This window comes from Artibeus jamaicensis, unplaced genomic scaffold (genome assembly GCF_021234435.1).
Source record: "Artibeus jamaicensis isolate MK-2021 breed Jamaican fruit bat unplaced genomic scaffold, CSHL_Jam_final contig_354, whole genome shotgun sequence".
NCBI classification, from domain to species: Eukaryota; Metazoa; Chordata; class Mammalia; order Chiroptera; family Phyllostomidae; genus Artibeus; species Artibeus jamaicensis.
In genome coordinates, this window is record NW_026521803.1 from 16,039,627 (window position 1) to 16,064,520 (window position 24,894).

The 24,894-nt window shown below is 37.4% G+C and overlaps 1 protein-coding gene and 1 long non-coding RNA gene across 2 annotated transcripts in view; one reads left to right on the forward strand and one right to left on the reverse strand.

Moving 5' to 3' along the window:
- Nucleotides 1-6,925: 6,925 nt before the first annotated feature.
- Nucleotides 6,926-24,894, reverse strand: part of LOC119064065 (uncharacterized) — a 47,435-nt gene continuing 29,466 nt past the window's right edge. Inside the window, exons 4-5 of the long non-coding RNA XR_008391400.1 lie at nt 23,488-23,653; nt 6,926-7,879 (exon numbers count right to left, since the gene is read on the reverse strand). This is a non-coding gene — a long non-coding RNA (uncharacterized LOC119064065). The remainder of the gene's footprint in view (nt 7,880-23,487; nt 23,654-24,894) is intronic.
- Nucleotides 7,656-24,894, forward strand: part of DSG3 (desmoglein 3) — a 29,128-nt gene continuing 11,889 nt past the window's right edge. The window contains exons 1-10 of the mRNA XM_037165629.2: nt 7,656-7,780; nt 15,714-15,749; nt 16,257-16,388; nt 17,255-17,410; nt 17,854-17,998; nt 18,645-18,811; nt 19,730-19,858; nt 20,144-20,329; nt 22,788-23,059; nt 24,276-24,415. Of these exons, the coding sequence (XP_037021524.2) occupies nt 7,733-7,780; nt 15,714-15,749; nt 16,257-16,388; nt 17,255-17,410; nt 17,854-17,998; nt 18,645-18,811; nt 19,730-19,858; nt 20,144-20,329; nt 22,788-23,059; nt 24,276-24,415 (1,411 nt within the window). The 5' untranslated portion in view covers nt 7,656-7,732. The remainder of the gene's footprint in view (nt 7,781-15,713; nt 15,750-16,256; nt 16,389-17,254; nt 17,411-17,853; nt 17,999-18,644; nt 18,812-19,729; nt 19,859-20,143; nt 20,330-22,787; nt 23,060-24,275; nt 24,416-24,894) is intronic.

The following is a 24,894-nucleotide window of genomic DNA, read 5'->3' on the forward strand; positions in this document are numbered from 1 at the left end:
TATTGAGCATAGAGATACATTTCTTAAGATCAAAGCACTTTCTGTAAATGTAGGCTGGCTGACCCAAATTAGTATTAATTGTATCACCTCAAAGTCTAAAGGAATTAAAAGGGTGTTCTGAGAATCTGTCAACCCTGATTTCACTTGCAGAACTGCAGATTAGCGTTAAGTCACCGAGTTGTACAAGTTAATCAGCATGCACACGTCCATGAAATCAGCCTGTGTCTAACGCATCAGAAACGAAGCCTGAGCTGACTCATGAGTGTGCTGTGCTAACAAGGAAGAACAGAGGCAGTTTTCTCTACCTGTCATCTCTCTTCAGATGTATCCTTCCAGAAAGAGGCAGAATGTGTTGCAGCTGAGCCAGCACTAGATCAAAAAACAGATGTAAATTCACACTGAGAACATTGTGCATTGAGAAATGTTTAGGTTTAACACACCCATAGGAATCTTCAGAAGTTTCAACAGAGGAAAGTAAATTTAAATGGTGTTCAAAAAAGTGAAATGAAACAACATAGAAAAATTCTATAAGCTAAATGACATTTTGCTGGACAACCTGAATTTTTTAATCAATTCAGGCAGATAATGGACAACGAATGGAATAATGGTGCTTGTTCACAGGAAGGCCAAACATGTCCCGACCAAAGGGGAGGAGAAGAACGTGTTTGTGTGTTTGAATGCAAAGTTTGGTGTGTTCTGGAGTAACTGTGTGATTATAAAACAGATCTGCATGATATGAAAGACATTCTGCCCCCTGAAAAGGGCAGAAACGAAACACACTTTAAATTTTTGTTCTATCTTTTCAGGAAGTTTTGTAACTCTTAGTCAGGACTTCAGTAATGAAATGCACAGTACAATATGCTGTGCAAGTTTGACAGGTTTGCCAAATTTACGTGGAACTTACTAATCATGAAAACATTAGCATATGAATCCTTACCAGGTAAAGAGCCAGCAACACATGAGTCTTTGGTAGAGAAATGCACTGACCTGGCATGATAATGAATGACAGGCTACTCATTTATGAGAAGCATCCCCTTTCCTCACCACATTACAGGTAGTGGTTCTCACCTGCAGTCATTCCTGAAATCTCCAGATCATTTTCAATGTCCCATGGTGTTTTTAGAGTCCATCTCTCTAGGGACCAGTCTGCAGCCCAAAAGGGGGCATAGACACTGCTTCATACATGGCCATTGGCAGCCATGCCCCATGGCAAGTGGTTTGAGAAGTTGGTGAAGCATTCTACACATTTCTTCCCATGGGTGGGGTACTGGGTTGAGATTTAAATTAAAACAATGATCAAAAAACTTCCTTCCTCAGGAATGATCAACAATAACACTGGTACAATTCGAGTGCTAGAAAAACATATAGTAATGACTCCCATGATACTTAAAAATACTTGAGGACTATTCTCTGGCTCAGCTGCAACATATACCAAAAATGTTCTCTTTATCCTCAAAAGGAAGATTAAAAATGTATAAATAACCCAGCCGGTGAGTCTCAGTTGGTTGGAGCACCATCCCATAAATCCAAGGATTACCAGTTCAATTCCAGATCAGGGCATATGCCTTGCTTATGGGTTCGGTCCAAGGTCAGGGAGCAAACAGGAGGCAACTAATCAATGTTTCTGTGTCACACATCAATTTCTCTCTCTCTCTCTGTCTCTCTCTCTCTCTCTTTCTCTCTCGGCAATGAAAAAAAATGCCAGGATGACACTGGATCCCGGAGAGATATACATCCTTTGGTACTAATCAAGGTCCAGAACTTACTCTATTCTGAGTTCAGTTTCTTAGACTGCTATACTCAGATCTTAATTTTATTTTACCATAATAGAATAAGTTATTAGCATTCAAATAAACAACACTCAAATCTTTTCATAGCACTGAAATATTGTTTTCTCACAAGAGTACATTTCTCAAAAAAAGAAGCAGAAAAGAATTGCCTATAACAAACTTTATGCCTGACGAGGAGGAGGAACAGGCATTTTCTTGCATTATCAGGGGAAATGTAAATTGGTATAAAGCCTTTTAGAAGACAATCTATTAAAAACTAAAACTAATACTTACCTGGCAGGGGTGATACCATGACCATGAAAAACTAAAACTATATGTTGCCCTTTGATCCAGCAGTTAGACTTACACAAAATTTTTAAAGACATATTCATTTATTCACTCTGCAAAGCCCTGGGAATATACTACTAAATGAAACAGACATGATTCCTCACTGATAGAGCTCACAGTCAAGTGGTGGAGAAAGGCAATATAAACAATCCTACCAGGAAATAACAACCTTACACATTACTTAGCCCCAGGAAGCAATTTGGAATGACTGATAAAAGAATAATAATGGAGCTCTGACTGGAATGGCTCCGTGGACTGAGTGCCAGCCTTTGAACTAAAGAGTCACCAGTTCAATTCCCAGTCAGGGCACATGCCTGGTTTGCAGGCCAGGTCCCCCCTGGGGGGTATATGGGAGGCAACCACACATTGATGTTTCTCTACCTCTTTCTCCTCTCTCTAAAAGTAAATAAATAAAATGTTTTTTTAAAAAAATAATAATGCTGATAAATGTGTTCATGTGTGGGTAGCAAGAAGACCTCTCTGAGAAGGTCACATAAACTACCATCTAATGAATGAGAAGCCAGCTAGGAGGGAGGGAGAGAAACTAAGTGAAGACCACAGGCAGAAAAAGAGTTGAGGGTTTTTGAAGAACAAATGAAGGTGCATGTGAGAGGAAGGGTTTGCGTGTTGTGGTTGGAAGGGAAAACAGGGAATGGATCAGGCTAGTTCTCAGTTAAACCATGACTGGCAGTTTTGATTCTGTTCCAAGTACATTGGAAGCTACATCCTTTTAAAAATAGCACTCAGGTTGCTGAGCAGGGGGTGCATTGAATAAGGCAAGAAAGGAATAAGAGTTCAGTCACAGACCCATTGCCTGAGCTACATGAGAGATGTCAGGAATGTGGAGAGTGTAGAGGAAGCCCAGGGAAAAGAAACTACATGGATTCTAAATGCATTATGTCAGTAGATCCCACCTTTCAATTTTACCTGCAACAAACCACAAGAACCAAAGAAAACCTTTTCCTAAAGAAACACTTTGTCGAACAAAGTGCATTTCAAAAATTCCTTCTTTACTCTGTTTACTACTTTACAAAAAATATTGCCACAAATAAGCAATGGCTTAATTAAACCAAGTCAAAGCAAAAAAAGGCATTGACCTGGATGCACAGATTAAGTAAAAAAAATTATTTTAATGTGTGATTCACCCATATGTACCTTTCTGAAGTTCGACTTGATTCAATATATGATAAAAAAAGACACACATTTTTAAATAAATAATTCCAGGATTCACAGGACCATGGTGAATCTTGCTACATAACTATTATCTACTGGGAAATTGAATCACCAGCTCTATGCTCACTAATTACAAAGTGCAGACTGTTCCCTCCAGGTGCACAGCCATTACATTCTCTGACACTTCTGAGTGTCTTCAGGTGATGATCCTAATGGAACAGGTGTGTGATTTCCGTGGCTCACCTTAAGTAACCGACAGTGATGATCACAACTTCTGAGACCATTTCAGGGTATACGTATAATTTTGTTAATACATAATTTGTGGGACCAATATCTTAATTCATGCATGTGGAGACATTCAAAAACATTTACACATCAAAAGTAGTAATGTCTGACATACAAAACATATTAAATATATGCTTCCAGTCAAAACAAACGAAGACAAGTGAAGGCTTGCCAGTGAAAGCCAAGTCTTATTAACATTCTCTACCTGATGAATAACAGAACTGCCACAGATAATGAGCATTAGAAATGTCACAGAAACCTCTGAAGCCACTGAGCCCTTGAATAAATATTCATTCTTGCTGCTTCACTCCATTCGTTCAGCTTCAGTTTCTAGCAAATTGAAGAGTGGTTTCCTCAGCTTTTTAAACCTGTGATGTGTTGTATCTGCTGTCCACCTGTTACACTTTCAATATGGTCCATGAGGAGAAGCACAGCGTGCGCATACAATGAAGCTCCCTTTCAGTGATTATGGTTATTATGATGATGATGATCCTCCTTTTTATTTCAGCCTCTTGAGTAAGAGCCAGTTTCAGGTTGGGCTTAGATTTCCAAAGCCATTGTTATCCAGAGCATAATAAGATAACAACTCAACAGAAAATTCTCCCTTCTTTTCTTTTCACAAAATAGCAAGTGAAAGCATCACAGCGCCTTCCTGATTACCTCCCTGTAACCATGTGTATGTGGCCCCAGCACCAGGATGGTTTATTACCTGACCAAGGTCCCCAGTCCTCCAAAGGAAAGAAAATGTTATCTTAAAGCACTATCCAGAGCACGCAGAAGAGAGCCCCGTCTGTCTGCAGAGCTCCAGATGGGATTTGTCATCGCTCTCTCCAGCTCTCCTTGACTGGACAAGTAGATAAAGCCAGCCCGCATCAGACCAAGAATGGTATTTGCTCTCCTAGGGGTGCCCCATCCTTGACACAGCACCCAACCACCATCCTCAGGTGGTGTTTCAAAATACAATAGGGAAATACCAGTTAAATCCTTAACCTATGTCCAGGTAAAGAAAAAGTGGAATGATAATTGACATTGGTAAGCCCTTGTTCATTAATATTGTCAAAGAACTGGAGTTTTAGGGAAGACACATCAGAGCAAAGTAAGTCATATCTAGAATTCAGTCCACACAGCGACATGTGGACACGCCCAGGGATATCATAATTCACTGCAGTTGTTTTTAAAATCTCTTCCATCTTTAGCACAATAAAACTCTGAAGAATTGCAAGATTTTAAATAATGGTAAAGGAAGGAATTAAAAATTCATTACATTTTTCTCCTCTTCCCCGACCTAAAGTTTACATTATTTATAAAGGCTTGCTATACTCATATTATTTTTTAAATAACTTTTTAATTATAAAACTAATACATTCTCACTACCAAAAAAACCAGAAAGTATATAAGGACATACTTAAAAAAATTAATTAAATACAACTGTTGGAGGAAAACCCCAAAAGTCTAAATTCAGGACTGATTCTGAAGAACCGACACATGGCTGTATTCAAACTCATGAACTTTCAAAGAAGAAACTTACCTACGTGGGCAAAGCATCTGCTTTCAGTGGTGGCAGGCCAGGAAGAATCCACGCTGCACCCAGGAGAGAGGTTCTTTTTATACGGGCTTAATAGTAAAATCACATGGTGGGTGGTCACATAGACCACCAGAAAGAACAGTGCATTCCTAAGTTAACAGATAACATCAGGCAGTTATTACACTGTGTACATTCATTAACCTCCTTCCTGGGGGCATGACATTTGTCTCTGGTTGGCACTCTGGTTCTCTGGGTAGTCAGCTGAGCCTGAGGTTATAGAGAGTCAAACACTAACATAATTAACAGTCACAGAGAGTTCGACATTTCCCAGATGCCTTTGCTGCTGGAGCCATGTTGCATCACAAAAGTGAGTTCCCCTACAATAGCTATAACCACCTCATTCAAAAACTAAGCTCTAGTATATTATGGTGATACCTCCTAGCTTTTGCCTATGCATATGTATTTCCTCTCATTATGTTATAAGCAAAAAGCCCAATATATAAACATATAAACCCAAAATTCTCACCAATCTTAAACAAACTCAAATACTGAAATCAGAAAGTAATCAACCTTATGATCACTGAATTCTGCACTACTAATACATTTAATAATGTTCATCCAGCCTGTATTCCTCATATTTGTTCATTAGTCCAGTCACAAGAAATTATTCCATAATTCAGAAAAGACTTTTCCCTGTGCTCCCATCTTTCCATGTTGGAAAGAATTCAGTAGTCGTTCACTCTCTGATTCTAATAAAAACCTGCATAAAATATGCACCCTGGAATTTAGAGGGACATCTAAAAAAATAAACCTGATCTTTAGAAATTTTCTTTCCAAGTGAAAGTGGATTTAAAATATTTACTAATTATTTCTCTATTGGAGTCAACGCCCATCAGCCTTGTCACAGATACTACTATTAAGGTGTATGGTGGCAACCGTGGGTCAGCAAACATTTCCTGAATGTAAATAAATAAAGCAAACATTTTCTGGAAGTCAGTAAATAATTTTGGCTTTCTGACCACACAGTCCCTGTCCAACTACTCAGCTCTACTCCACTTCCCCTTGTCCCACAAAAGCAACTATTGACATTATCATACATAAACAAATGGGCATGTCTGTATTTCAACAAAACTTTATTTACAAAAACTATATGACAAAAGCAAGATTTTTCTGGAGACAAATGATGGTGACGGTTGTACAACAATATGAACGAACTAAATGCCACTCAGCTGGACACTTCAAAGTAGTTGAAATAGTAAATTTTGTTACGTACATTTGACCACAATTGAAAACACGCAAACTGTTCCCCCTAGATTTTTGTCTACAGTGTTCTTTTCCAGCTTGTAGACAACAAGAGCTTTTCTGCCTAAAAGCTGGTGTCCCTGAAACGAAAAAGCTTCCAAAGCCTGGTACATAAATATTTATAAAGATAAAATTGCTCTTCCACCAAACCTTTCTTTAAATATTCTGGAATATTTAAAAGTGCTCCTGATTCTAGTGCGATAAGCGACCTGAAACCGTGCTGGTAGTTTCTCGCTACCCCCTAACTCAGGCTGGAGTCCAGATGTTGAGAAGCACACAGGTGTGGGGCAGTGGGCGGGTGGTCCGCTCTGGGGGAAATGTCTTAAGTGAGTAAAAGTGCACAAAGATAACCTACTTTACTAGGCAAGCTACCTTTTTAAAAAACATAAATTAAATGAAATACAACAGAAAAGATGTCATGTGATTATTATCACAGATCTGATTTTTGCAATGCATTATTTATATAGTTCAAATACCGAAGGCACCAACCATAGAACTCTTTTTAAAAAATATTTTATTTATTTATTTCTTAGAGAGAGGGGAAGGGAAGGAGAAAGAGTGGGAGAGAAACATCAATGTGTAATTGCCTCTCATGTGTCCCCTTCTGGTGACCTGGCTTGCAACCCAGGCATGTGCCCTGACTGGGAATCGAACCAGTGACCCTTTGCTTCACAGGTCCTTGCTCAATCCACTGAGCTAGACCAGCCAGGGCTCCAATCATATCACTTTTTACTCCAATTGTATTTCTAATTATTTTCATTTAAAACCTGCATTAATAGCTGCTTGATGTGGTGGGTTTTTTCTTCAGATTTGTAGTTATTTTCAATAAAATATATTATTACTTAACACCTACCTTTTGCTTCACTTTAGATCTACCCACATACAGACAGGCCAGAAATAAATGCCCTTCCACCAGTTAGGTTTTGGGGAATTTTTGTGTTTTGTTCTGCTTTTCAGTTTTAATTGAAACCCTGAGAAGAAGCCAAGTGGATTCTTGTTCAGTGTAGTCAGGACTAGCTTGTACACAGCCACACCATGATTCGTTTATTATTCATCTGGTACCTTCCCATTAAACATGGTCTTTAGCCTGTGAACTCCTTCAGCTTCCAACAAAGGATTTCATTGCTTTAGGAATTGAGGTGTGTCTAAGTTTTTACCTGGAAGCAAAAGTGATTCAAGCGTTGCTGGTGAGACCAATCCTTGGGTTAGGGTGGGGAGGAACCGCATAACAGGCCATCTGTAGACTCGAGAAGACAGCAGAGACCTGTGCGGAGGGTGGAAGGACGGAGGCAGCAGCTCCTGGGGATTTGCTCAGCGGGAGACAGAGACGATGACTTCACTGCTTCTCAGAGCCACAGGGGCTCTGGCCATTTTCATGGTAAGTCCTACTTTTTCTTCCAATAATCACAAGCTTTCCTTTCTATTTCCTTTCTGAGAGAGAGCATCATATTTGATTGCTGAATCCTTCTTGTAAAGTCTAAAAGAATACAGTGGAAATAAACATTTTAAAATGCAATTGTAAAGATTACCAATCTCTTCCTTTTGTTTTTTAAATGTATTTTACATACAAAAATAAACCAGAGAAAAATTCATTTGAAAGTCGCTATTTAGCATTTCTTTAGTTAGTGAATCAAATAACCCTGATCTTAGATCTATTTTTCACAATACCTTGACTTTCTTCAAAGTAAGCTTTTATTCATCTTTTTAATACACAATCCAAAACACATAAAAGAAAACCAGGTGGTTTTTTCCAAGGTTACGTATCTGTTAAGCATATGCCTAAGACTTATACATGCCTGGTCTTGATGCCTGGCATGTTTTTAAAATAGTCAAGTACCGTTGAATTAAAATCAAAGCAATGTTTGACTCTAGACAAGTTGAGAGGGTTATTAAGAAAAGGGTTTCTGTTTAGTCATTATTTGCAAAACACATCTGGCCTTTGTGGGGAAAAATATGTACAACATTTTATAAAATACTTTTCTGAAGAAGTGATACCCATTGGGTAGAACTCTTTTTATCTGAAAGAGAAGTGGAATCCAGAGAGCAAAGCACAGTCTGGGTGTTACAAACTAGTTTGTTCTTTAGTGGTGTCATTTCAGTGAAGAAATACCAGTTACATGAATATATCGAAATACTGAAAAACACCACAAGTGAAAAGTTTTAAAATTTTTTAATACTGACTCCCTACTTTAGCAATAATAAACTTGTTAGCCGAGACTTCAGTTTTCCCCACCTCTCTCTAAAATTGAGATATTTGGACTTCAAAGAGTTACAGGGAGATGGATCTCAAGAAAGAACTTTCTAAAATTTAAATGTGTCTAAAATTAGAATCAGCTGCCTTGTGAGCCAGAGAAATTCCCAGACGTCCCTCTGATGATGATGTTCAAGCAGAAAATTCGTGTTATATTTTCTGTTAGGGTCTGTTTCTATTATGACAATGTAACTACAGTTGACCCTTGAACAACATGGTAATGATGGGTTAGGGGGGCATTGACCCCCACGCAGTCCAAAACCCATGTATAAATTTTTTTGAAGATTTTATTCAGTTATTTTTAGAGAGTGGAATGGAAGGAGAAAGAGAGGGAGAGAAACATCAATGTGTGGTTGCTTCTTGTGCGGCCCCTACTGGGGACCTGGCCTGCAACCCAGGCATGTGCCCTGACTGGGAATCGAACTAGCAACCCTTTGATTCACAGTCTGACACTCAATCCAGTGATCCACACCAGCCAGGGTCCCATTTATAATTTTTGACTCCCCCGAAACTTAACTACTCATAGCCTTACTAATAACATAAACAGCCAATTAACACATACTTTGTATGTAATATACTATCAACTGTATTTTTACAATAAAGTTAGTTAAAGAAAAGAAAATGTTATTAAGAAATCATAAGGAAAAGAAAATACATTTATGGTGTTTATTGAAAAGAATTTTCATGTGGTTCAAGGGTCAACTGTAATTGTTTTGGTTCTCTAATGTATTTATTTGACTCAAAAGAATTGTAACAGAAATGTGACAGTTGTATGACTTCCCATGTTTTCAGATGGTCATTCCCAGACCAAACCATGGGTCACTTAATAATGTAGACATCCAAGCCAGTCACTAATTTGGGAAACTAGGAGATAAGAGGCAGTGGGTATCAGAATAGTATCATCATAAGGACATAAAATTGTACCCCCACAAGCTTAGGGGAGCTCTTTCTCTGCTTTGAGGTATATAACTCTAGATATATGACTCTAGAGTGACTGTGAGATCCTCATACTGAAGGGTTTCATTCATGTTTGTGACCCTTATAGTAATGTTCAATCATTGGAAGAATGGATAAATGAATAATTGAATAATGCCTCTCTAAACAATAACTACCTCCCCTCAAGAAAGTTTTACATGCAAACATATACATAATCTATTTTAACCCACAGTATTACTTTATACAGAGTTGTTAAACTGAGTGGTATGGACCTGCTCTGTCCAAAATGGCAGTCACTAGCCACATGTGGTTGGTTATTAATCACTTGAAATGAGATTGGTTTGAATTGAGATGTGCTATTAAATGTAAAATACACATCATATTTTGAGGACTTTGTATGAAAAAAAAGGAAAATATATGATTAATAATTTTTACATTGCTGACATATTGAAATAGTATTTTGTATCTATTATATGAAATGTCTGTTAAGATTGATTTTACTTTTTAAATCTTTTTAATATGACTATTAGAAAATTTAAAATTATATATGTGATTCTCATTAGACTTCCATTAGAAAATGCTGGTCTACTTTGATGCTACTAGTGGAAGGTAATATCAGTCAGGAGTGATGTAGGCAGATGAGGCTCCAGGCACTAAGTAAGATTTGACAAGTATGGATGGGCCATCAGGAGATATCTTCCCTAGTCAAACCACCATGAGCAAAGTCAGATGCGATTATGACATTTGCTATGGGAAATATACACACTGGTTTGGCTGGAATGAGAGTTTGCATTGAGGAATCTGCACATGAGTTAGAACAGCAGAGGAGGGTCATACTGAAAGTGCATTCTGTGAAGGCTAATGGAATCCTTTCAGAAGTGGAGAACCACCCAGAGTTTCAAAATAGTGTGGTGATGGGAAAAAAGCAATGTTTTTAAAAGCATTGTCTAGTGAGAAGCACATCTTTTGTTGTAGAAGGGTGGAGTCTGAAAGTTGGAAGACATGTTCAGAGGTTTTGAACTAATCCCATCCTATGACCACACAAGGGTTGGCTACAGAGGTGAGATATAATAACCAAGTCACAGGCTTCTGTCTACGCCTGTACTGCTGACTCACTCCAGACCTTATTCCCACAACTGTCAGATAAGAATAATCAGGGCTCCCTGCCTACACTGAAGTGGCCATAGTGAGAATGAAACAGTATGCAAAAATGTGCTTTGAAAAATATAGTATCTGCTAAGACCCTAATAGCTATCATTTGTAATATTTGAGTAAGATAATTCTTGATAACATCTTAATATTTTGCCTTACTATTTATCAGTTTCCTGTGCTAGTGTGATCCATTTTGTGCAATACAAAATACACATTTGGGGGAAAGGATTTGTGATTGAAAAATGCTTATCTTCAGAGATTTAACCTTTTGAAAACAATGTTTGTCTTCAAAGGACACATTGTTCAGTGTTCATAGTCCACAAAATATGGAAGACCATTTGTCACACAGCACTCCTATTATCATCCGGACAATAAGCTTTTTCATTTTATGTTTCATTTTATATAAAATGTACTCATTACGAGACTAATGGACGTGTCTGGGATCTGAATATCTTCAAAGCACAGAGTTTTAAAGTCAGTAGGGGTGGGCTGGGACAAAAGTGAGAGAAGTAGTTTAAATATCAAGTTCCCGCAGAATGTGCTCTATATACAGTGAAACCATCTTCAACCACCATTGTCTATAGAAGACACAAAAAGAAAACTTTTAGGAAAAAATTGTAGGCTAAATGGCCCAAATTTTTAACAGAAGGGAAATCTTTGCAGTATCTTTCCTTTTCTTGATGGATGAAACAAACTGGTCTCTAATGCCAGTAAGTGTAGGAAAATCAGTTTCCTCCTGATCGTCTCTCAGAGTTAACACCCAGAATCGGAATAACCTTGCCAAGCAACATTGGCCAACCCTGCCGGACTGGAGCAGAAGTCAGGAAAGATGTAATTACTTCTACCAGGAACCACCTCCCACTTACCTAAGACCTGAAACTGATTTTCATTTGGAACGGGAACACTCAGTACCTATTAGGCTTCCCGTAACCTCTAGCCTTTGGTTCATCTTTCCAGTTAAGAGTCAATCTGATTACCTAAGGTGAGGGCTTGCTTTGGGAAGTTCATCACAAGAAAAGTATAGAGGCAATTGGTCACTATCTATAGCAATACTCTGAATAATTGAGTCTGTCTAATGTGCACATTTTTCTTGCATGGTGATTGTGCAGTTGGCCAGGCCATACCCTGCTGGAGAGGTGCTCACATAAACGATAATGTGAACAGTTCTGCCTTGAGGCTGGGCAAGGAACAAACCGCACAACTGTACAGAGGAGAACTGGCTCTTGTCTCTTCCCGTACTCCAGGAAGAGAAAGTTCTTCTGTGCCTTGATGCGACTGGTAATATAAGAGGTCACTCCACATCAAAGTGGCTATTTTATATCTTTTTTAAAAGTTTGGTGACAGAAGTGATTAACACTTATTAAGCACATACTGCGGGCTAGGACTCATCTATGAGCTTCACACCTATTAATTCATTAATCCTCATAAAAAACTACAAAGTAGATAGAATTATTATCCCTATTTTACAGATGAGGAACCTGAAAGATTAAGTAATGTTTCCAACTTACACAGGTGGTCCATCGTGAGACTGGGATTCAGGCTCCAGTGTCCGATTGTGTATTTACTCTACTTCACTGCAATTTATACAGCATTTAAAATAAGCATTTGAGAATATCCACGGGTACCTGTTTTCATTACCATCTCTACCAGAACACAAGGTTTAACTTTCTAAATTAATTGAGTACACTCACAAATTCAGTTAGCGAAATTGAATTTTTCTAAACGTAATAAGAATTTCCAAGGAAATAAACATACCATTTTTTGTTCAAGTAAGAAATTTGCCTTGAATAAAAAGTTTATTAGAATTTTGAGGAGGGGGTTAAATTTTCATTTTAAAAAGGATAGATGGATAATTAGATATTATCAAAAAGTCATTCATTTCTTCTGAATTGTACCTATGCAATTTATTAATCAAAGATGTATTGCATGACCTCTATGACCTGACACATGAATAATCACTGCATCTAGCCAATGACCAAAAAAAAATGCTATCACCAACCTATATAGATTGCATGACTTATTTTCCAAAAAGAATTAAATACAAAATCATGTTTAAAAATTGGAATGATTTCTTTAAATTACTTAATTTATTCTTCAAATTTCCCAGAGAGAAGTGGGTAAGGTCGTCTCTTACACCCATCTCAGTGATGAGAAGAGGTACTATACCTAAGGCCAGCTGGGACCAGCTCCATGAATGTAATGCATGGTCCAACAGTCTACCCCTCCCCACACTGAAGCTTAAACTCCAAACAAAAGTAAAGCCAAACTAAGCAAAATCTAGTCCCCCATATCCTTAAAAATTATTTATTATCTGTCTACCATATTCAGTACAACCTTTATGATATAACTATGTACTTTTAACTAGCAAATAGGGCATTTGGATAGCAAATAAGTTTATATCACGTTATTTTGTTAATGTAATAATCTGATTTGATTTTAATAAAATGTCTGATTCTCACCTATACCAAGGAATTTATGCTGCTCAATGCTTTAAAAACCATATAATCAAAAATATCAAAATTACCAGGAAACACGGGGAAGAAAGAAAAGTATAGGAATTCTTAAGATAAGAAGTGCTTTCTCCACATTGGTAATTCCAATCCAGGCCACCTAAAAAGACAACTTAGTTGATGTATAGTGTCAGGAAACTATTGAAATAGTTATTAAATGTTGAAAATAATTAGATTAGCAAACTAACTATAATAATTAAGTAGCCATGGATAAGTATTAACTAAAATAATTTGTAAAAACACTGTTCTAAACAATGTAAGGCTACAATTATATTTGTAAATGTCTAAAGAGCATCTCAAAACTTAGAAATGTTTTTTACTAACTACCCCATATTCCTAGAAGAGCAAAAATAATCATATTTTCAAAATACGTTCTAAAATTAGGGAACATTCTTGATTTTAAAATGGAGAATGAGAAAGAGTTTCAGACTAAACAACTTCTCTAAGAATTCTCAATCTCTGAAGAGACTGAACAAACCAGAAACAACTGTGTGCAATGTTCATCCTCCATAATTTCAGGCTTCTCCTTCCTACGCCTCACACAGAAATTGTACTTCAGTGTTTATTAGAAGCACCCCTCTCTGTGGGGCTAGTACCAACATGATTCATATTTTCTGGATGACTCTTCCCAGTTTTCCTGTAAAAAGAAGCATGTCTGGTCAACGATCCCTTCCCTGAGAAAGGAGTAGTACAATTACTACATTGCTCTTGTCTTCTTGCCCACAAAACTCATGACAGTGAGTGTTTAACAAAGATCATCAAAGCTATAAAATCACTTTGAGACCTGTTATGACAATATGAAGTGGTTCTTATTCATGACAATTTGAATATACATCTTTGGCAGTGAAGATTTCAATGCAATTTTTAGGATGGAAAAGTCCTGGTATCCTATGTCTGATATAATTACTCCTTTGGTTCAGACTGGGACTTACCTCTTTGTTATCATTTTCCAAAATAAACAACATACTTAATTAATCTATATTGTTTTCGGAGTAACTCCCAGCCTTTGCCAGGAAAAAATCTTAATTGACTATTATAAAACTTTCTGTGTACCACATTTTATTTGTTCATTTATGCCCACTTTGGTTAGCATCCAATGCAGTAGGGAGTCAGATTGCCACGGTTCAAATCCTAGCTCTACTAGGTCTGTCAGCTGGGGCAAAAGACTGATTCTCTTTGTCCCTAAAACAGGGATTATTATAATAGACCCACCTTCTGAAGGCCTCTCTAAGTATTGAGTGAGATAAGAAATATAAATCTCTATGTGTATCAAATCACACAAAACCATAACACTAGCTACTATTATTACTTTCATTTTTTTCTGATTTATTTTTCACATTGTTTTGCCTAGCAGATTTTCTTCAGATCAGGTGATCAGTGTATCAGTAAATAATTGTGAAACATCTAAGAGACAGCTATGGAAAGGGTTGCAAATAAATAATAGTATAGAAGCACTGATCTGGAAAGTCTACCATTCTCTTGGTTTAGCAGCATAATGCACATAAAACAGTAAAAAACTATAAATTATGGCGAGCTCTATGGGCTAAATTGCATGGTTCAGAGTATGTGTTGCATACACTTAGGAAAAGAGACATCAGTAAAGACAGTTTCATGGACGATGTTGGAACCTAAAGAACTGATTAAAGGATGAGTGATATTGAAGTGGGGGAGGGGAAAAGAGGAATGCATTCAAGGCAGAAAGCAAGATGGAAAGCGACAAAGATGAAGGTCCTGTGTACTCTTGAGAAAATACAGACCCTAGCCTGCCTATCCTCACATTTTGTCCTCACTTAATTTTTTCAGATGAGTAAGTAAATTAAGCTCAATATTTAAACTGAATAGAGCAGCGATGAGCAGATCTCTGTCCCACTGCACGGTACTTGGGACTGGAATAGCATATTCCCACCTTTAACATTCCATTCTCTAAACCAGACTAGTTCCATTCCACATGACCACTCTTGAATGACTGAAAACAAACAAAAAAAGCCATACCCTGCAGCTAACTACTACAGAATTGCCTTTATACAAGTCAGTTGGGTAGGTCATGATTTTTAATAATCGTCTACAGAACTGGCTGGAGTTTATCACAATGATGATTGACATTGTTGGCCAAAGCAATAATTTCCATATCTCCTGGGAAATATTTATAGAACAGCCAACCTTGAAATGTCTGGTTGCTACAACAGGCTGTTAGGAATAGATTTTCAAAATCCAATACATTCTTCTGTATATCTTTAAAATTCTGTAGTCAGACTAAAGAGGGAAGAAACTGTGTATGTTGAGAGCATTTTCTTTTTACTCTGAGGATTTTTTGCCTTTAAATATTGTTATTCCAAATCTATTTTTTCCAAATAGAAACTATAATATGAACAGCGGAATGTGAATATCAGGATTATTACCTTATATAGTTAGTGCTTATTAGAAATATTCACATTAATTTGACTTTATTTAAATGTCTGCAGGTGGTTGTATTGGTTCATGGAGAATTGAGAATAAAGGTAAAGTATGAAAAGTTTTTTGTGATTAAAATAATATTATTGTCTAAAAATTAAAACTATGCTCAAGAAAATAAATATTAAATGTTTTAAATTAACAATTTAATTGTGGAAGTAAATTAAAATTCTAACAACTAACCCAATAATATTCAAATGCCAACAAGGTATAAATGTTATTAATGTAGTTTACCTCATGCATTTTTCTTCATATCTGAAGTCAAAAAGCTTTAATTAGACAGGCCCTATGTGCCCAGAATAATTAGACACTGTGAAATATATAAAGAAAATATGAAATATGATTTAACGCTATGTTAAAAATCAAATAGCTTTGTAATTGCTTTGGTTATTTAATGTTTCTTTGACAAAGTATGAGGTAGATCAACTTAGACACATAAGAGTCTTAGATGTCTTGAAACATAGGGGCTTTTTAACCTATGTGTCTATAATTAATTTGCAAAGCAAAAATGTCCAACAATGTACATAATAAAATGGAATCCCTTTTTACATAAGACAAAAGGGCAACATGAAGAAAACGGAACAGAAATACAACAAGCCAAAAGGAGATATAAACGTGAATGGGTGAAATTTGCAAGACCCTGCAGAGAAGAAGAAGACAACTCAAAAAGAAACCCGATTGCCACAGTAAGTCTTATGAGCAGGGGCAGTGTGAGTTTTTAGAATAAATATATTAGACATAAATGAAAATAATATGACGATTCCAATTAGCAAAACGCAGACCGGAGAGTCTACAGAACAAATAACCTGATATCTACAACCAAAAAAAGCTCAATAATAATAATAAAGATAGAAAGATGAAGGAACTATGGTCCTAGAGTAATAAAAAATAATTAAAAGACACATGGACCAATTTCAATGGATAAGGCTTGTTTAGATCCAGATACTAGCAAATAGAAAAAAGAGATATATATGGATCAGACAATAAGAAAAATGGCTGGGAGGCACCATGGAATTAACCACCTATTCCTAATTTTTGGAGCTGGGTGAAAAAATATATCGGGTTTATTATACTATTCTAACTTTATATGTATTTGAAATTTTCCATCTTAAAAAGCTTAAAAATTATGATAATAAAAATCAATACATTTTAATACACATTTTAACAGTAACTATATCATCTCTTTTTCTTTTTTCTCTCCAGCTTTCCCTACTTAAAGTAAAATAAATGTCTTTTTTAATGCTAAAAGGGAGCATTTAGAAGTACCCTAGTCAATATTAAGGGTCTTTGACTGTCTCTCAACCTTCTAATGTCACCATGGTGGCCACAATCTAAGCAAATATTCTAAAGCCAAAATGATTAACGTATATTGGTCCATGCTAACAAGTGGAATTTATGTCGTATTTCTAGTATCTATCAAGGTAAAAAGTAAACAGCACAGTGTCAGGAGGAAAGAATAACATGACCAGATGACTGAAGACTATAGAGGTGGAGGGGAAGGAAAAGGCCTGAGTGATGATCACCTCAACATTTTGGGTATCTTTGGCTGCAGATTACTTCAGATTTCCAAGCACAGGAGCCCATTTTCTACCGAATTTCTGGAAAAGGAATTGATGAGCCCCCTTTGGGAATCTTTGTTGTTAACCGAAATACTGGAGAAATTAACATAACATCCATAGTTGATCGTGAGAAAACCCCAAGCTTCAACGTAAGTAATGTTTCCAACCTTGGCATCCTTTCCCCACTCATGCACCATGGTTTTCAAAGATGATACTCTTGTACTGGTTCATTTAGAGCAGAGATCACTACATACATCAGTCTACCAACTAAAAGCAATATGAGTCCCTCGACAAAGAGCCTCCACTTACAGTCATGCCCCTGAAGGGATACATCAGGAGGTACGTGAATGAGCACCAAACTCAAGCATGCAGTGTGCCAGGAGCCTCACCCTGTCTTGAGTCAGTATCAGCCTGGAGGAAGGGGCAACTAGCCCGACAGGTCTGCCCAGAGTGGGTACTTTTTCCTGCTTTGTCTACTCTTTGGGGAAATATTTTTGTCCTTTACACAAAGGTTCTGTACGTGCCATGACAGGCCCAAAGTATAAATATTAAGTTTGTTGAGTGACAAGTAACCTTTTTTCTTTTTTTCTAGATCATATGTCACGCTATAACTGCCCAAGGGAGAGAAGTGGAGAAACCACTTATATTAACGGTCAAAATTATAGACATCAATGACAACCCTCCAGTGTTTTCACAGAGTATATTCATGGGTGAAATTGAAGAAAATAGCCCTGCAAGTAAGTCCTTTTACAGAACCTAGGAATACAAATTACTTTTGTTTTTCACATACAGGTATCACTACAGTACATCATTTTTGTAAGCTAATGTGTTCTTAGTGCTTTCCAGAAAAACACATCAAGATAACCTGAATCTTCTAATGTTTGTAGTAAATTATTCACTGTCATTGCCTTTGTAGGTGTGGTTCTGTTATGAGTTCAAAGTACGTTATTCTATACATACAAGTAACATGGGTACCCAGCAGTCACAAAGCTAAAGACGTGATCTTAGGTAGCCTGGGTGCATCAGCAGGGCCTTTTCAGATTATAAGGGTCAGAGACACACTCCCATTATTTGAATAATTTGAGGAGAAGGGAGAATCTCGAGGTCATCCATCGAGGGAAGGAACAAACACAGGAAATACTTTCAACCTCAACAGAACCAAGGCTTAAGGAGAACTAGAGGATTTTTATGGAAGGTAATGCTGTTGCTCCTCATGAAAACAGTAAGTGACATGTTATATTTGTAGAGCATACCTATTTACAAGATCTTAAAAAACAAAGATTAATTTGAAACTGTGTTGGATATTTAACATAATATTGAACATAATATTTTGAATGTAATATGTTGAACATAGTATTCCTCAATGGACTTCTGTATTCCTAGACTCACTGGTGATGATACTGAATGCCACAGATGCAGATGAGCCAAACAACTTGAACTCTAAAATTGCCTTCAAAATTGTTTCTCAAGAACCTGCAAGCAATCCCATGTTCCTCCTTAGCAGACACTCTGGGGAAGTCCGAACTTTGACCAGTTCTCTTGATCGAGAGGTAAAGCCAGGCTCTTAGGAGCATTTAACAGTAAAGGATGTTATTTAAGAAAGCCAACAAAGGTGTCTCTGGTGGCACAACGATAGCGCATCTGACTCCAGATCAGAAGGTTGTGTGTTCAAAAAAGGTGCCTCTGTTTTACCTGAGAATAAAAGGAGAAAGAAAGAGAAGTCCCTAGTACTCAAGAGGGCAATCTAGGGAGACTGTTTGCATTCTAAGGTGACCCCAGTGGGGTGGTTTGTGTACCTAGCACCCACACAATCAATTGTACCCTCAATACACAAGTATCAGTACACCAGTGGGTGTGTAAGCAGGAGAGTAACAGAAGGCAATGGCATACATGGACAAAGACCAGCTGGGACTAATTCCTCATATGATGGGGGAAAAGGCGATTTCATAAACAAAAGGAGACATTTCTATCTGGAAAAAAGACATCCCTGATGTCACACTTTTTCTCCTGACTTCTTTTCATTTTACCCCCCACATCCAGAACACTAAAGAATCTCCTCCTTCTCTCTTCCCGATCATCCTACCATCACATCTCCATCACCATACACTACCCCATCACACTCTGTGTTACTTTTCATAAAAATGACTTTAATAGACCAACAACAAAACTCAAAGTGAACTTCTCTCAGACAAGCCTCCCACCATCATCATTGCCCATTTTTGTTCTAAGTGTACTTTCTTTCCCTGGGAATCTCACAAGAGAAAACCTGTTCTAGCCCCTTAGAAACTTCTACCCAACCATCCAGAGCCCCACACACCTCCTCTATGCTGAAGAGTAAACAGTGCATGTAATCCAATAAACTATGAACTTGAATATTTCCTTCTCCTTACTCATAGGAAGCAAGTAGCTGTCATTCATACTCTTGGCACTAAAGATTAATTATTTTTCTTTCTTTACTCCAAATTTAGCAAGTTAGCAGCTACCGTCTAATTGTGAGTGGTGCAGACCGAGATGGAGAAGGACTATCAAGCCAGTGTGAAAGTAATATCAAAGTGAAAGATGTCAATGATAATTTCCCAATGTTCAGAGAATTACAGGTATACCCTTAACTACTTCAAGAATAATTATATAATTCTTTATATACTTTTCCACCCTAATTTAGCATTTGCCTGCTTGTTGACTTCTATCTAAATTCCCTTTACTTTCCTTTAAAAAAATAATAAGTCTTTGTGAAATAAAAATTTACTAATTTGAGAAGGAAGCAATACAAAATTTGAGACTTAATGATTACTACCATGCAGAATAAATATAATTCCTTTTGATAAAACCTGACATTGGGTATTTTGATATGGTGTCTTAAGTTCTGCTTCTCTCCTTTTCAGTATTCAGCACGTATTGAAGAAAATACTTTAAGTTCTGAGTTGCTTCGATTTCAAGTAATCGATTTGGATGAAGAGTTCACAGATAATTGGCTTGCGGTGTATTTCTTCACCTCTGGAAATGAAGGGAATTGGTTTGAAATACAAACTGATCCCAGGACGAACGAAGGCATCCTGAAGGTGGTTAAGGTAAAGACTGATTTCCCTTCAGTGGCAAAAATATTCTCTGTTAGCCAAAACTATTATTTCTGAAAGTAAACTTTATGTGCTTTTTAAAAATACCACTTCTTTATAGAAAACTTAGACAGCACATAAAACCAGATCAAATTTTTAAAAACACACACATAGCTCCATTACTTAAAGACAGTCTTATTAACAAGTTGATTTATTTCCTTCCAAGCTCATTGTGTCTTCAGTTAATACAAACACATTATTAACATGCATATATTTATAGGTATTCCTGATTTAAGCACAAGAAAGTAAAATATGTTCATTAATTTCATTTCCTCTTTACATTTGAAGTTAGGAACTGATATAAATACATAGAATTGTGGCTTTTGAACTTGTCAACTTATTTTAAATGGATTAGCTACAGTCATCAAGAGGGCAAAGAAGCAAGTTTTCCTAGAAAATGGGAATGGATAACTAAATCTGCAAGACAGAAAATGAGTTATTGAGTAAAGTTTCCATTTAACAGGCTTGGCTACAGTAAACACCCCACATTCACACACACACACACACATATGCACACTATGAAAGGGCATAAACAAAGATTTTTCTGCTTGGATATTGTATAGACTAGAAAAAATAACCACTACGTGGGCCATTCGCTGGCATAGGATATTGGACTGTGTGGGAGTGTCTTTCTTTAATTTCTGGAGTCCAGCAGAGCAAGAGAACTATAATATTCCCTTAACGAGGATATTGCTGGAATACCAGATTGCTGGAAGTCCTGAAAGAGTAGGCTACAGCCAACCTCAGTTGCAAGAGTTTTGCCATGAATTCGCAAGAGTGCCTGAGAATGAGCTATTCCCCTTCTGCATTCTTTGTCATCCAGTTTCCCAAACTAGAAACCTGGGCTTTATCCTTTCATTGTGGCATTTCCTCACAACTTATAGCCAGTCATCAAACTCTACCCTAGAACCTGCCCTCAAAATATGACCCCGGTCTCCCTTCACCTGGCCTGCGTGAGGCCCTATGTGACTGCGATCCCCCCCTAATAGATGTCTCTACCTCCCTGTTGCTACCTCCCTTTGTTCTGCTGCCAAACCAGTCCACTAGCATGTTTTTCTTAAAACCAGTTGGGACTGGTCACTCTCCCTTTTAAAGCTTTTTCTCATTCTCCACTGGCTGTAAGAATAGCCCTCAATCCTGACTGCTCATTTGAACCACCCGCTTTTCCTAGCCAGAGGGACCATGAGAACAGCTGGTTCCCTTGGTCTGTGGGAAGCCCCTGTGGAGATTCTTAAAGGCTCCTCAGGAGACTGTGATAGGCATTCAGGGTTAAAGACCACCTGCTTGCCTTCAAGATGAGGTTCACCTCCTTGGGGGAGACCTCTCATCATTGGCAGCCAGCCCACTCCCCACCACTTTCTATAAATGAGGCAGGTGCTCTCACCTCTGCCTGAATAGCTCCTTCTCACCCCTAAACACTCAGCTTACATGAAAATCTCTCAGGAAGCTTTCCTAACTTTCTCAAGGACAAATATTCTCTTGCTTTTCATGAGCAGACTCCATAAGCTCTGTTGTCACCAATCCCTCATATTATAATGATCTCTTTACACATTTTTCTCTTCCTCCCCACTAGGAAATGCTTGAGCCCATAGAGCAAGTTATTGCAAAGTTTGCTTCAGTAAATACACAAATGTAACCAAATGGTCATTTCCCTTAACTCATCAACCTCAGAAAATGTACTAGTGAACAGAAAAAACTATCCTGGGATTCCTCAGGCCTTGGTTTGGGCCACCTCCATCAGAGGGTTGAACGAATAATTTTCATGCAAGACCATCTGCAAATGGTTCTACAAAACGCTGATGGGCCACCCACTCACTGCTTTGCAGAAGCCTCTATGTGAATAAAGTTTTTGAAAATAGTTTGCGTTGGCCATCTAGGAATTTTTAAGACATTATTGTACATGAACCCAATGACTAGTCTGTGAATGGCCAGAGCTGCTATTTATAGGAATGTATTATGGGCCTTAATTTGTTCAGTCTCACAATCATCTGATGAGGTAAAGAATTTTTTTTCAGACGTGGAAAGTTGAGGGTCAAAGATAGTAAATATTTTGCCCTGAGTCACACAGATCCTAAGTAGAAGAACCAGGGTTCAAACCATGCAGCCATAATAAATCTGGGGTTCTTGTCCACTACACCACACGGCCTGCATAAACTGTGATGATGTTCTGCTGTCTAACAAGATGTGCTCTGCTTTGTAGCATTAGCAAACTGAGGTTTCATGAGTTAAGAATTCTAAAGATTTCTCTATCTCCACATTATAATGATTTCTGAAATGATTTTGCTATTTCTGTGTCTACTTATAGAAATAAAAGGATCCATTCATAGCATATAAGATAGAGTTTTCTTGTTCTCTTCTGGGTTTGCCAGACCATATTTCTGTAACACTTTTTCTAATTTTATTCTTACCCTAGTCTCTAGATTATGAACAAGTACAAAATGCGCGATTTAGTATTGGCGTTAAAAACAAAGCTGCATTTCACCAATCAGTAATCTCTCAATATCAAGTCAAGTCAACTGAAGTCACAGTTGAAGTTATAAATGTGCAAGAAGGGATTACATTCAGGCCGTCTTCCAAGACGTTTATTATCCCGCAAGACAAAAGTGGTAGAAGGTTGCTCAACTACATCCTGGGACCGTACCAAGCCACTGATGAGGACACTGGCAAAGCTGCCTCGAATGTCAGGTGAGATTATTTTAATAACATTTTACTATTCTTTGGTGAAGTTTTAGTCTATAAATTATTGCAAAATAATACCCAAGCTATTTATGGCAAGAATACAAAGATATACAAAGCAGCCAACTCAAGGAACTGGATGACTAGAGAAGAGATATATAGCTAAATCATTAGGTGATATTATATAAGCAAAGATTGCATTAAGTATAAACTAAAATGTAAAGTGTAAACTAAAAGAAAAATGCTGTAACCTGTCTAGAGAGGTCAGGGGAAAGTTTCAGAAAACTTTGAATTGAGTCTTAAGGGTAGAGATTCCCCAGAAGGTTTTGATGCAATAAGACAGAACAGTCTATACACAAAGACATGTGAAGACACCCCAAAAAACAGTATTTATAAAAAATCATGTATTTATTCTTTCATGTTTAAACTTCAGTCACCTTCAAAGCACTCTCCATTTGATGTAATACACCTGTCAAGATGTTTTTTCCACTGCTCCAAACAGTTTTGAACTTGTCGATTTTGATGTCTTTTTGGTGCTTCTGCAAGTTTTTGTTTCCCCTCTTCCACATCAGGAAAACATTTTCCTTTGAGGACTTTTTTCATCTGGGGAAACAAAAAAAGTCACTCTGGGCAAGATCAGGTGAATAGGGAAGGTAGGGTGCAGGAGGGGGGGTCATGCTATTTTTGGTCAAAAACTTCTGAACACTCAGCGCAGTGTGGGCAGGTGAGCTGGTAAATCACCCATCAAGAAATGGGCAATAGCATAAAAAGTCTTTAAAAAAAATTCACTGAAACAGAAGGCAGCCTCTCACAACAATGCCATCTGGTACACTACTACAAATGGGTTCCTAGAACACTCACCTAGCAGGGGAAGCCTGTACTATAAGGGGCCTGCCCTCCAGAAGATTCTGATTTTTCAGGAGTGCCCCCCTCTATATGCCTAAAATCTGAGAGCACCATGCAGAAGTAGTTACTGTAGTCTAAAGAGGAAGGACACAGTTATTATACAGAACATAAATTTGAAAAACCAGGCTAATACATAGCTAAGGATTATAAAATAATATTTGTCCATGCTAATATGTTAATTATCTGCTACTCTTTATAAAAGCATATTTCAATGTCTTATACTCAATGTAAATACACTAAATATAACATGAGTCATTTTCATTAAATAGATGACATTCTATATTTAATAGAAAACTGTTACTTTTTTATTATAAAACAGATATATGATGGGACGTAATGATGGTGGTTTCCTAATTATTGATTCAAAAACAGCTGAAATCAAATTTGTGAAAAACATCAATCGGGATTCTGCCTTCATTGTTAACAAAACAATCATAGCTGAGATTCTGGCCATCGATGGTAAGAAAAACTATTTCAGCCATATTTAAAGAAATGTTACCCCAACTGCATTTATTTATGAATAGATGATTATGATTATTTAATAAATCACCTTTATCACTAGACGCATGATGTTAGGACTTTGGGTCTCAAGTCCGAGGCAGTCGAATCTAGAACACTGGGCATTCCAACATCCTGGTGGAGCCTGTGGTACCAGTGAATTCTGTGTCCTGTCCTGCGGACCATGTGTTGTGGTTGGGACGGGAATCTACAGACCCACCAGAATTCTGGGTTTGGGAACGATGGGTGAATATTGGTACTGAAAGCCTATCAGGGAAGCTCCACCCAAATGTGAGGTGCCTTTGTGAGTTACCCATAAAATGAGTTGTTTATAGAGACCTCATGTGCTTATATTATTAAACAATAAAATCTTCTGGGGTGTTTTAAAAATATTATTCATTAAGTGTATGTGTTTCCCCAAGTATAAAATTCATTTGTGC